At 46.9% G+C, this 13,781-nt stretch overlaps 1 protein-coding gene across 2 annotated transcripts; it reads right to left on the bottom strand.

The window, feature by feature from the left end:
- Nucleotides 1–3,274: 3,274 nt before the first annotated feature.
- skap2 (src kinase associated phosphoprotein 2) lies at nucleotides 3,275–13,111 on the bottom strand. Of its 2 annotated transcripts, none has more exons than XM_084471396.1 (12): nucleotides 12,993–13,111; nucleotides 12,640–12,745; nucleotides 12,498–12,523; nucleotides 12,314–12,412; nucleotides 11,406–11,486; nucleotides 11,243–11,326; nucleotides 11,019–11,143; nucleotides 10,588–10,651; nucleotides 10,322–10,423; nucleotides 10,041–10,115; nucleotides 9,218–9,330; nucleotides 3,275–3,657 (listed from the first exon to the last, which is right to left on the bottom strand). In XM_084471396.1, the coding sequence occupies exons 1-12, from the start codon at nucleotides 13,024–13,026 to the stop codon at nucleotides 3,565–3,567; spliced, it is 1,002 nt and encodes a 333-aa protein (XP_084327522.1). In that variant the 5' UTR covers nucleotides 13,027–13,111; the 3' UTR covers nucleotides 3,275–3,564. The 2 variants fall into 2 exon arrangements, with proteins under 2 accessions (XP_084327522.1, XP_084327521.1); XM_084471395.1 differs by having other exon boundaries at nucleotides 9,223–9,330.
- Nucleotides 13,112–13,781: the final 670 nt, after the last annotated feature.

Below are 13,781 nucleotides of genomic sequence, written 5' to 3'. Positions count from 1 at the left end.
GATGAGCCTGATTTATCCAGAGAGACGTGTCAGCACATCCCTCTCTGCCCCCCCCCCGCCGCCTCTCTCCTTCATGACAGCCTGTACACCCCCCCTCCCCCCCCCCCCCCGTCTCTCTCCCTCATGACAGCCTGTACACCCCCCCTCCCCCCCCCCCCCCCCGTCTCTCTCCCTCATGACAGCCTGTACACCCCCCCTCCCCCCCCCCCCCCCCGTCTCTCTCCTTCATGACAGCCTGTACACCCCCCCTCCCCCCCCCCCCCCCCCGTCTCTCTCCCTCATGACAGCCTGGACTTTCTATAAATGTTCAAATACACAGAACTGAGTAGCAGCCAATGACTGACTACCTGAAATAAAACCAGCTAAGCGTTAAAGTGATCTCTTCCAGGTGTTGGTTAATGGTTGCTGGGGTGGTTGTGGTGCCATCAGGTGAGTCTCAGACCGGTCCCTTGGTCTCTGTCCTAGAGGCTTCCGGATAAACTCGCTCAGACCCTTCAGCCTGAAGCAGGTTAGGTGACAGCATGTGGGAGAAATGAGCCGGCAGCTTTTCACAAGTCATCCCAGTCTGGTCGTGGGGAAGGGAAGACACAGTTTAGCGTGGCTCATTAAATACAGAAGTGGTTTTATCACTATTATTGCTATCGAGTCCTATTAAATATTATCATGACGATGTTTAGATCTATTTTCTAAGAAGTGTGTAATCTAGATCCCCTGGGTCAGAGTCAGAACTACATATTTCTTGACCATTAAGTTTCTAGAAACCAAAAACAAATAACGCCAATGCTCCTCTCAGTGACTGGCTTATTTGCCTGGACAAGAACAAAATATGTCCCGGTGAATTGTGTCCATTATGGCCCCAAAAACTGGCTGTCATCATAATTAGCTTGCACTGTAAATAAGCTGTGTCTTCTGCAATGCCATAAGCCAACCATGGAACTCTCAATTTGTCAGTGGCATGAGTTGCATCAACAGAAACTGACCTCAATTAAAAGAGACTTCCATTTAAAGAGCGTCTATTTCAGATTTAAGGATTCAGACGTGGCGAGAACCTTTAATGGAATGCTGAAAGAGGGCCAGTTGGAGAGGTAATACATCTCCCCTGAATGCCCGGGGATAGCACATAAATAAGCCTGTGTTATTCCCGACAGAAGCTGTCTATGATGTGGTCTGGTGATCTACGGCTGGACAACCTGGTTAAAGAGCAACAGAACAGCCGACAGCTTGATCAAAACTACTGCTCTAAAGCGCTGTACATCAAGGCGTTGGCCATTGAGGAGAAGTAAGGCAGGAATGTTATCTATGACACAGTGCAACTGTACACATCGCATTGGGTAGATTTGTGTACTGTGATTTTAATTGTTCCGAGGTCTGTAGATTAGCCACATAGTACACAGCTTAGAATAAAGTGCATCTTTAGAATAAGTGGCAGGTAAACTTGGTGAAATGTTTCTGAATCAACAAGATATTCTTTGATTTAGTTTCTACTCTCAGCTTGGCAAGCATACATTAAGCTGACTGCAGGAAGCTGTGTGATATAGGAAATGGTGTCTGAGAGACAAATTGATTTTAGATTTCCATCAATTCTTTCAGCAACACTTTCTCCGTTTATTATTACAGAGCAACTCAATCAATATATTTTGCTGGTAAAAGTGTATCTTTATGGTTGCAAGTATTAATTAGTGATATTCTGGTATCATTAGTGAAATTTAGTGCCCAGTAGATTAATTGCACGATGGCATTTATCTATGAAACATTATATCTTGATGTTAAATTGCAATAAAAGGCCTTGTATATTCTGAGGACATGACTGTCCAAAGACGAGGGGGGATGGGGTGAAGTTGACACCCATTAAGGAAATCTTTTATTGGCAACATAAAAACGAGAGGCAATATTAAGCCTAGCCTGCCTTTGGCAACCTAACCCGCAGCCTGACATTAAGAAGAAGGCCTCAGTGGAAAACAGCTTACTTGGTCGACCAAAGGTGACGAAATGTCCTCACAGAAGCATCCCACAGCAGAAAGCAGTTCACAGCTGGTACTAAACAAACTAAATGAGTTAAGCAATCTTATCAAGCACTTACAATTCCTATCACAGATCACATCCAAATCCATCCCGTCCTGGAGACAAAGCCTTCCTCTCTACATCCAATATAATGTATTCAATAACTAATTATGGTAATTCATTACATCTTCAATTAGCAGATAGGCTTTATTGCTGCTGCGCACCATAAAAAGCAGGATTTATGTTGCCTTTGAATGTCACCCAGAGGACGGAGGATAGCCTGGCATCATTCAGCAGAACTGGGAGACAAGAGCCTGAACAAGGAAGAGGAGGAAGAGAGACAAGAGATACGGGAGCTATTAGCCGAGGAGGCTTAGAGCGCTTTTTGTGTTTGCAAAAGAGTGATAAAAGGGAGATTAAATATTGGTTTTGTGGTAAGGAGGCACATGGCAGATAGGATTTAGCAACATCCTTCAACAGGACGGGTCGGGGCTAAGAGCTGCTCCCTGTTGTCAAACAGCCCCACAGAGGGCGATCAGCATCCTGCTGGCCATGCAGCATCAAGTCTCACTGGTTAGACTTAGCATTTCAAAACACGTCGAGCAGCCAGCCATCTGCTGCACCCTACGCTCTGACCGCGCTCTACCACTCCATCTCAGGCAGAGGAAAAACATGGCAGCGCGTTGCAGGGTATGGCGAAGAAATCATCTAAAAAGATATACATATATATATATATATATATATATATATATATATATATATATATATACACACATATATATATATATATATATATATAAATATACACATATATATATATATACGTACATACATACACATATATATATATATATATATATATACATATACATACATACACAATCACACCAAATGGTTTGTTTCATTGTTTAACAAACATGGCATGTGCACATAATGTTTGAGGGGTAATGTATTGATGGTCTTAAGAACTCTTTAGGCTTAGCTCTGCTCTCCATGCACTAGGCCGTGCTCTCTCTAAGCATCAGGCTCCTAACAAAGGCTGTCAGTAGATGTGTACTGTGAGCAGTCTGCAGGCCCTCTGCTGCCGGGCTGTCAGTAGATGTGTACTGTGAGCAGTCTGCAGGCCCTCGCCGGGCTGTCAGTAGATGTGTACTGTGAGCAGTCTGCAGGCCCTCGCCGGGCTGTCAGTAGATGTGTACTGTGAGCAGTCTGCAGGCCCTCGCCGGGCTGCCCACCGCATTAGGTTTAAGAACTGCGTGAGGCGTACACCAGGTACGATGCCTACATCTTTATTGAATTGCTTTTCTTTAATACAAAAAACCATAAAGCATATTATATTATCTGTTTACAAGTTACAAGTCACAGTTTGCATGGATCAGAAAAAGGAATGTGCAGTCAAAACAGTGCAAAATGAAATGTAATAAAATAATAAAATATAAAATTTTATAAAATAAGAAAAACTGTTTCACTTGATTCAGCCTCACCAACTGAAAGACAAACAAGGTAGTGAGTCATCTGAGTACATTTCTCCAAAGGATCGGCACTTCCTTTCCTCCAGTCGTGTTAGACGTCGTAGAGCCGCACGAGGAAGTCCTTGGGGACGATGCCAACGCTGCCCTGGAGCTCCCCCACCCACCAACCAAAGCTCTGGTATTCCTGGAGAGTGGTGAGAAAACAGAAGCTGTAAACCTGCTTTGATGCAGAGTGGTAGAGGTACATCAAATGAACAGACAAACAACTAAGAAATCAAATATATGATTAATAAATCTACAGCGTGTACATTTGTTCAGACTTCATTCTTTGGTGGCTGACAAAGTTATTTTTCTTCTACTCATTAGCGGAATAAATGGCAAACATATTACAAGTGCAGACCTCAACTCTGACATCTTTACACACACACACACACACACACACACACACACACACACACACACACACACACACACACACACACACACACACACACACACACACACACACACACACACACACACACACACACACACACACACACACACACACACACACACACACACACACACAAAGAAAGAAAAAAAACAGGAATAGAAGCCATGAGGCATAAATCTGCCCCGGCGTGACAGCTTATAGCTCCAGATGCCTGCCAGCGTGGCGAGATGTGAGGAGGGCACAGTGGGGAGGGACCCCAGAGTAACAGAGGATACAGCCCATTCCCTCTGGTCAAGAGCCTAACCTCACATCAAAGTCCCGCCAGGACATGAATCACTCTGGACGTCACGAGGTAAATCAAGGCCAAGGGACGGGAGCCTCACTCGGCCCCTCACATCCCAGGGTTACAAACCAAAGCCTAGACGGGCTAGAGGGCTACAAACCAAACCCTAGACGGGCTAGAGGGCTACAAACCAAACCCTAGACGGGCTAGAGGGCTACAAACCAAACCCTAGACGGGCTAGAGGGCTACAAACCAAACCCTAGACGGGCTACAGAGGGCTACAAACCAAACCCTAGACGGGCTACAGAGGGCTACAAACCAAACCCTAGACGGGCTACAGAGGGCTACAAACCAAACCCTAGACGGGCCGTGCCTGAGTAGGGAGGCTACAACTAGAGAGCAGCACACGGAGCTAACGAGCCCCGAAACAACACAGCCGCACACTGAGGCCGCAGGCAGAGAGGAAGGACTGCCAAGTTGGATGCCAGTGCAGAATCCTTTGTAGTGTGTGTGTGTGTGTGTGTGTGTGTGTGTGTGTGTGTGTGTGTGTGTGTGTGTGTGTGTGTGTGTGTGTGTGTGTGTTTTATAACAGCGACATGTTGACATTGTTTCAGCCCCGCAGCGGTGAGCAAGACGTCACATCTCAGGATTAGTTTTACGTGCTGTGAAGTGCAGCAGCGAGCTGGGATGGGTGGGGTTGAGTGGGGGAGAGGGAGAGGGGTGCTGCTTATGTCCTGCCCCCCCCCCCCCCCCCCAGACTGGGGGGTCTCACGGCTGTAGTGGTAAGAAAAGACGGCAGCTATTTCTGGCCTGTGGAATGGAGGAGGGATACAGGAAAGGGGAGAAAAAGGAGAATGGAGGAGGAAGAGTGGGGGGGCTGGGGGGGCGGGGCCCACCAACCCTTCTGCAGCAGCTGGCTGCTGCGGTCCAGACAGGTTTTATGGTCATTGCCCCACAGCAGGTCACAACCCCCAACACCAAGGTTTGAGCTAATGGCTCTCCGGTCTAAAGGGCAACGCTCTCTGAGCTCTTCTCCACAGACGCAAAAACACAAACTAATGAAGCGACACTCGACCAGAATGAATCCATCGCTCGGAATTTGCCCATTATCCAAAATGTAAATAAAACATAAAAACACACATATGAAAACAAATTTAAAGAAGATTCAAAATGGAACAACAAATGGAGAGTGCGTATCATTTAAAGAGCTGGAGGGGATTTCATTTGCACAGATCCGAGACACCACTAGATGGCATACTTGAATCTAAAAAGAACACACACACACACACACACACACACACACACACACACACACACACACACACACACACACACACACACACACACACACACACACACACACACACACACACACACACACACACACACACACACACACACACACACACACACACACACACACACCCCCCCCCCCCCCCCCCCCCCCCCCCCCGACTGGCGAGGTGAGAGAGACACGCCTGTGAGTGTGGGCTGATGACCCCTGTTCTGTATGCCCCCCCCCCCCCCCCCCCCCATGCCCAGGGCCCGGGCCAGCCTCTCCCATCAGACCCCATGCCCAGGGGGACCCCATTTCTTCCGCCATAGTCGGAGGAAATGATGTTGAGATAATATATATATATATATATATATATATATATATATAAATAAACTTAGCACAAGAAGTAAGGAAATTTGTGTTTGGTAGATTATTTCTCTGTGGTAACAATGCTTTTTGGCAATAAATCTTATACCGTTGGAAAGCCTGTTTAGTTCCCTTTCAAATGGTGCCCCATTTGTAAGGAACATGGACTTGTGGGATGAGCAGCAGAGCTGAGTATGTGGGTTGCGCTCCTTATCCTCATCCTCATCGTCATCCGCTTATCCGGGGTCGGGTCGCGGGGGCAGCAGCTCCAGCAGGGGGCCCCAGACTTCCCTTTCCCGGGCCACATTGACCAGCTCTGACGGGGGGATCCCCAGGCGTTCCCAGGCCAGTGTTGGGATATAATCTCTCCACCTAGTCCTGGGTCTTCCCCGGGGTCTCCTCCCCACTGGTCGTGCCTGGAACACCTCCCAAGGGAGGCGCTCAGCGGGCATCCTCACCAGATGCCCGAACCACCTCAACTGACTCCTTCCTAGCAGAGGAGCAGCGGCTCTAATCCGAGTTCCTCCCGGATGACTGAACTTCTCACCCTATCCCTAAGGGAGAAGCCAGCCACCCTTCTGAGAAAACTCATCTCGGCCGCTTGTATCCGTGATCTCGTCCTTTCGGTCATTACCCATCCCTCATGACCATAGGTGAGGATAGGAACGAAGATCGACCGGTAGATCGAGAGCTTTGCCTTGCGGCTAATCTCTCTTTTCGTCACAACGGTAAAGCGAACGCAATACCGCCCCCGCTGCTCCAATTCTCATTCTCATTCTCAAATCGTACCCTCACTCGCGAACAAAACCCAGAGGTACTTGAACTCCTTCACTTGGACTCATTTCCTACCCGGAGAAGGCAATCCACCGGTTTCCTGCTAAGAGTCATGGCCTCAGATTTAGTGGTGCTGATCCTCATCCCAGCCGCTTCACACTCGGCTGCCAGCCGATCCAGTGAGTGCTGAAGGTCACAGGCCGATGATGCCATCAGGACCACATCATCTGCAAAGAGCAGTGTTGAGATCCTCAGATCACCGAACTACAACCCCTCCCCACCACGACTACGCCTCGATATCCTGTCCATGAATATCACAAACAGGATTGGTGACAAAGCGCAGCCCTGGCGGAGGCCAACACCCACCGGGAACGGAACTGACTGGCTGCCGAGAACGCGGACACAGCTCTCGCTTTGGGAGTACAGAGATTGTATGGCCCTGAGGAGTGAACCCCTCACCCCGTACTCCCGCAGCACCTCCCACAGTTTCTCCCGGGGAACCCGGTCATATGCCTTCTCCAAATCCACAAAACACATGTAGACCGAATGGGCATACTCCCAGGCCCCCTCCAGGATCCTTGCGAGAGTGAAGAGCTGATCCGTAGTTCCACGTCCAGGGCGGAAACCGCATTGTTCCTCTTCAATCTGAGGTTCGACAATCGGCCAAACCCTCCTTCCCAGCACCTTAGAGTAGACTTTCCCAGGGAGGCTGAGAAGTGTGATACCCCAGTAATTGGCACACACTCTCTGGTCCCCCTTTTTGAACAGGGGAACCACCACCCCGGTTTGCCACTCCTTTGGCACTGTACCAGACTCCCACGCAATGTTGAATAGGCGTGTCAACCATGACAGCCCCTCAACACCCAGAGCTTTTAGCATTTCTGGCTGGATCTCATCAATCCCTGGGGCTTTGCCACTGCGGAGATGTTTAACTACCTCAGTGACTTCCACCAGGGAAATTGACGACGAACCACCATCAACCTCGAGCTCTACCTCCATCATAGAGGGCGTGTTAATCGGATTCAGGAGTTCCTTAAAGTGTTCCTTCCAATGTTCGACTACCTCCTCAGTCGAGGTCAACAGAGTCCCACCCTTACTGTACACAGCTTGGATGTTTCCCCGTTTCCCCCTTCTGAGGTGTCGGATGGTCTTCCAGAAACACTTTGGTGCCGACCGAAAGTCCTTCTCCATGTCCTCTCCGAACTTCTCCCACACCCGCTGCTTAGCCTCCGACATGGCAGCGGCTGCAGCCCTTCGAGCCCGCCGGTACCCTGCAACTGTGTCAAGAGTCCTCCGGGATAACATACCCCGGAAGGCTTCCTTCTTTAGTCGGACGGCTTCCCTGACCACTGGTGTCCACCACGGTGTCCGAGGGTTACCGCCCCTTGAGGAACCTAAGACCCTGAGGCCACAGCTCATCGCCGCAGCTTCAGCAATGGAGACTTTGAACACCGCCCACTCCGGCTCAATGCCCCCAACCTCCACAGGGATGCTAGAAAAGCTCCGCCGGAGGTGTTAGTTGAAGATCTCTAGGACGGGGGCCTCCTCCAGACGTTCCCAATTCACCCGCACTACCCGTTTGGGCTTACCAGGTCTGTCCAGAATCTTCCCCCATTCCCTGATCCAACTCACCACCAGATGGTGGTCGGTTGACAGTTCCGCCCCTCTCTTCACCCGAGTGTCCAAAACATAAGGCCTCAGATCAGCTGACACGATCACGAAATCGATCATCGATCTTCGGCCTAAGGTACTCTGGTACCAGGTACACTTATGAGCACCCTTATGTTCAAACATGGTGTTCGTTATGGACAATCCATGACTAGCACAGAAGTCCAGTAACAAACAACCACTCAGGTTTAGATCATGGAGGCCGTTCCTCCCCACCACGCCTCTCCAGGTGTCTCCATCGTTGCCCACGTGGGCGTTGAAGTCTCCCAGCAGAACTACGGAGTCCCCTACTGGAGCCCCATACAGGACTCCATTCAGGGTCTCCAAGAACGCAGAGTACTCGAACTGCTGTTCGGTGCATACGCACAAACAATAGAGTCAGAGTTTCCCCCCCCACCACCCTTAGGCGTAGGGAGGCGACCCTCTCGTCCACCGGGTTAAACTCCAACACCGCGGCACTCAGCCGGGGATTTATGAGTATCCCCACACCCGCACGGCGCCTCACGCCCTGGGCAACTCCAGAGAAGAATAGAGTCCAACCCCTATCCAGGAGTACGGTACCAGAGCTGAGACTGTGTAGAGGTAAGCCCCACCAGATCTAACTGGTAGCGCCCCACCTCCCTCACAAGCTCCGGTTCCTTTCCCCACAGTGAGGTGACGTTCCACGTCCCCAGAGCCAGCTTCTGCCGCTTGTGTCTGGTCCGTCGGGACCCCTGACTTTCACGGCCACCCATGTTGCAGCGCACCCGACCCCAGCGGGTCTCCCTGCAGGTGGTGGGCCCACCTTACTTTTTGTGCTAAGTTAGTTTGTTTATATATATATATATATATATATATATATATATATATATATATATATATATATATAAAAGACCATTAATTCATTAATTACAGGGCTAATATAATTAAGGAGAGAGTGAGGTGATGAAGTTTGGGCCTACCTTACTCAGGATATAAATAGCATCACCACGCCTGAAGGACAGCTCATCCGATATGCCTCCTGTGCAGTCCCACTTACTCTGGTAGTAGTTGGGGTAGTCGGTGCTCTTATCAACTGGACGGGGAGAACAGAACATGTTAAGATATTTTGTTTTTCTGGAATTAATTCCTTCCCCCGTAGACGCTATTCGTCTGTAAAACCAACAGGAGGCAGTAAAGAGTCAATATAAATAACTGAACAGACTGACTATGAAACAAGAAGTTTCCAGTCAATGAATTTCAGAGACCATTACCAATGTTTGTCAACTTTCTATAATGACCACTTCCGACACATGTGAAAGTTAGTGTCATACTTTTGAACATGTTTACCATATTTTGGAAATTCCCAATCATCTTTCTATTTGACTTTATCTGGATTACATAGACAATGAGCAAACTAATAAAAAAAACCTTTACCAGGAAAAAACACAGTTTGTACATACACCAACAGAGGAAGTAAGTCACCCTGGTAATTTCCTCATGCTAAATTTATGTTTGAATGTTCCCCACATAAAATCCATTGGGCTAGTTCCTCTTTAGCTTACAAAGGTTGAGCGTCATATTTTTAAGATACGTAAAACAGATGGATGGAGTAGGTTGACACATTGAGAAAGGGTTCAAACCCTGTTATGGTGCATTACCCGTTATGGTGCATTACCGCCACAATAAGTCTACACATTCACTTATTGGCAAAGTAAGACAACTTTAAAACTGAAAAATATTATATATCCTCAAAACTAAGGTAGGCTGATGATGCAATTTTGCTGTGTCACAGACAAGAAGTACCTGAAACAGGAGGAGCAGGCTTGTTTGTTGTCTCCAGCTTTGGAGGAGGCTTTGGGGGAGAGGGCACATCCTCCTCTGGAGAGAGAGATGGGTCACATTGCTGCTCTTACAGGTTCACATTCACTACCATGGATACGTTTAACTTAATGCAGTCAAGTTCATTTTCAGTAACACAAAACGTATTAAGTATTCTTAGTTTAATTGTTTCATTTTAAGTTACCGTACCCAGAGAGACCTGTGTGAGTATTCTAACATGCTTGTGGTTTTGGTGCCACTCTCACCTGGAAGTTCTTCATAGATGTCGTCATCGATGGGCAGCGACTCAGCGTCGTCGTAGATCTCCTGCTCTTCATCCTCGTCCTCAGGTATAACGCCCGACATGTCTACATGGATTATACGCATTTAAATTAATTCATGTATACAGGAACACACAGTCTAGTGTGGTGATGTACTTTCTTTCCAATACTACTAATTCCCATTGATTGCAGGGATGATACATTGAACTTTTAATAAAGTGAGGATTTTGCTTATTAAATGCTGTACACACCTCTCAAAACAAAGTCGATCTGTTTAACCCATTCCTCTGCCTCTTTCTGAGATGACGCGCAAAACTATGACGGGCGGAATATCAACATCACAGTGTTATTTACATACCAACATAAGCAAACAACCCCATATTTATGCATCGTAAAATGTACCACATGGAAAGGCCTGAATGGTCATTTGGTGCTAATGCGAATTTAAAGCCATGTTAATATAGGTGAAGTGTTGTAGCAAATGTAAATGTGGGCACTGGCAGACATTTTTCTTAATGACTTTTTAATTAAGTGAAAGCTCATTGATAAACACATAAAAAGGGCATTACATTACATTACATGTTTCATTTATTTCATTAAATAGACTGATTTGTTGATGCAGTTTAAGGTAATTTAGCTTGGTAGGCCTGTGGATAAAGACCAACGGTCTTATTCGCCCTACCTGATATACTCGCTTGTCACTAGCGGTAATTTCAAAGCAACATTCCTTTTTTGAATCCTTCCTTAAGGTGTGGTTCGGTTTGACAATATAGCCATCAATCGAGAATTCACCCTTCTGCTGTTTGTCTGTGGAAAAAAAAATTCAAAACCTCAAATCATAATAACAACAGCATATTATCAGCAATTAAAGTTAATGGTTAAAAAAAACAAACATGAATGTGGTACCCTTTTCATTTCCATAGTAGTAGAATGTGTTACTGCTCAGGGCACACCACCTCTTCTGCCACTCTGTTCCAAAGAAGCTGTGCTCTACAAAAATAAAAAATAAAAATAAACACTACCCCACACACCCCCACCCCCTCTCCCACCCCCTCCCCACCCCACCTACCTTTCCTACGTTTCTCTAGGTATCCAGCTTTGAACACATAAGGCAGATCCTGTGCTGCGATGGCTGGCGCCTGCTGGACGCCTACACAGGGTGGAAACATGTTTGCATATAATTATCATTGCTTCACTTTTATACCAATAGATTTCATCTGTCAAACTAGAACAACAATGTCTCTGAGCAAAACAATCCAAATGTCAACGTCAAGCTCTCTAATCTTCAACAAAATGTGATTAGGTCAAAGAAATGGGATTCAGTGTGTTTGTGTTGCCCTAGTTCCTAGTGATTGGAACCAGCAGTGTCCTGGGGGTCAGGGTCAGCCAGCCGTGTTTCCTGTGACTCATGGACCACGGAGACCCTTCAGGGAGAGGTCCGACCGCCGAGTCAAAGTTGCTTTGTGTAAACGAGCGGCCATAAAAGAGGCCACTGCCGCCCGCAGAACGCAGAGCGCTGTCTGACTCTCACAAGGACTTTGGTTCCCCTGATCGTTCATTTAAGAAGGTAAATTCAATGACGTCTTTGTATTGACTATGGTGGGTCACGCATGGTTTAAAAACGACTGCAGCAACACATTAGCCTGTGTATTCCAACCTGAAGCCCAGTGGCTGAGGCTCTGTGGACTGGGGGTTGTGGGTAATAAAGTAGTCTTGTTGCCAGAGGGACGAGGGAGAGCAACAGTTGGGCCCCAAATAGCTTCCTGGTATGTTGCTAGGCGACAGACAGAATGTCTTCCTCACCATGTCCATGAAAACAGATTTCTCCTTGATGGAAAGACTCTATGGATTGATTATATCGATAGCTCCCTGGATTACCTGTTAAACTCACTCATTTGTAACCGCAGTGTTTTCAATGCTTCCTCTACACTGCCATATGCCACACGTATACGGCGCACATTCACAGTGTTACACTACCTTCACTGGCCTCCTCATCCTTGTCGGTGCGCTCTGAATGCATCGACCCTTCGTCATTGTGGCTGTCAGACTCGTCCTCCTCCCCTGAATCTTCTCCGCCTGTTGGATATTATAAAGGTGATGGGCTGCATGTCATGGTACAGAATGCATAAAGCATAGAAAGATAACAAGAAGATAAACCTACTTTTCTCTTTGAAGTCTTGTGGAAAACTGTTGGAAGAGGCATTAGGCAATGGTTATTAGAAAAGTGAAAACTATCAAAGTTTGTAATTTCAGTAAGATGCCAAAAACATCAGCAGTGAAGTGAGGTGTAACTATATGCATACCCAAGTTTAACTTCTTTAATTCGCTTGATGAAGGCTTCCTTCTTCTCCTTTGCCTTCTTGCTCAAATTTTCTCCTTTTAATCCATCAGAGAGGAACGTTTCTAGATCTACGAAGAACAAAGAGAGGGCAGAACAGAACAGCTGTGAAGCCACCCTCACCTGCTGGTTTGAGCTCTCCACGCTGCGATGCCTTTGCTTTATGTCCCATACTAGCAGTCTGACGGTGAGACACTCAGCCGCCCAAGTTGTGTTGAGACTACTTCTCCTTTTTAAAAGTCTGTCAGTCGTAAACTCGTTTGGTAAGCAAGCAAAAATAATACAAACACAGATTTAAAACGGGGATACCAAATTTACCTGAAACAAGGGTTGTTAACTCCTCATAGCGCATAGTGAACAGGTTACAGAGGTAACATGAACCGGAGACCGAAGGGAGCGGAGAGCGGTTATTAACCCGGAAGAAAGCAAGTGGATTGGGCTCCGAGTTACCGGAAGAGGCGCTGCTAATTATTGACTGACAGAGAGAAGGTGTTGAACCGTCCGCCGCCCCGTATGAAGGAGGAGACGGCTGTGAAGTCCAGTCTTTCCCACATGAAGGCTGATTAGACAGCCATACCTTTTAATAAGCTTTATCTTTGAGTAAAATAATTTAAAACAGTAGTAAGACAGAACTGTTGATCCAGCTCTGAAAAGTACCTGCAGGTAGCGGCTTCTCTATAGGACTGAAGAAGCCTACTCCAAGGCTCTCCAGATCTTTTTCATATGAATGACGGAGGAATCAACAATCAACAGGATTAAAGGAGGATATACCCAATAGCCGGCAGCTGGCAGCATCTTAAGGTCAATCAAAACCATGTAGTCTAATTATTATGTATATTATGTCATGCATTAAATGGTTATAGGCTGGTTATATAAGCATGTGCCTTTAAGGTCCGTAAATGAAGTGACATGAAAGAAACATTTAAGACTTTATTATTGCAATGACCAACATAGTACACTCTTTAAATTTATTTTTACAATAGCCTTGGATTGCAATCCAATTCAATTTTGTGAAGTAACAACAGCCAAGACACTTCACACCGGGTAGTGTAGGCCTAATCCTGTGCGGTGAAGGAGATTACGGACAGCTCGACCGTTGACCTTTTG

Source organism: Micromesistius poutassou (genome assembly GCF_964030765.1).
Source record: "Micromesistius poutassou genome assembly, chromosome: 8".
NCBI classification, from domain to species: Eukaryota; Metazoa; Chordata; class Actinopteri; order Gadiformes; family Gadidae; genus Micromesistius; species Micromesistius poutassou.
Note: the sequence above shows the minus strand (reverse complement) of the source record. Positions and strands in the feature narration are given on the sequence as shown.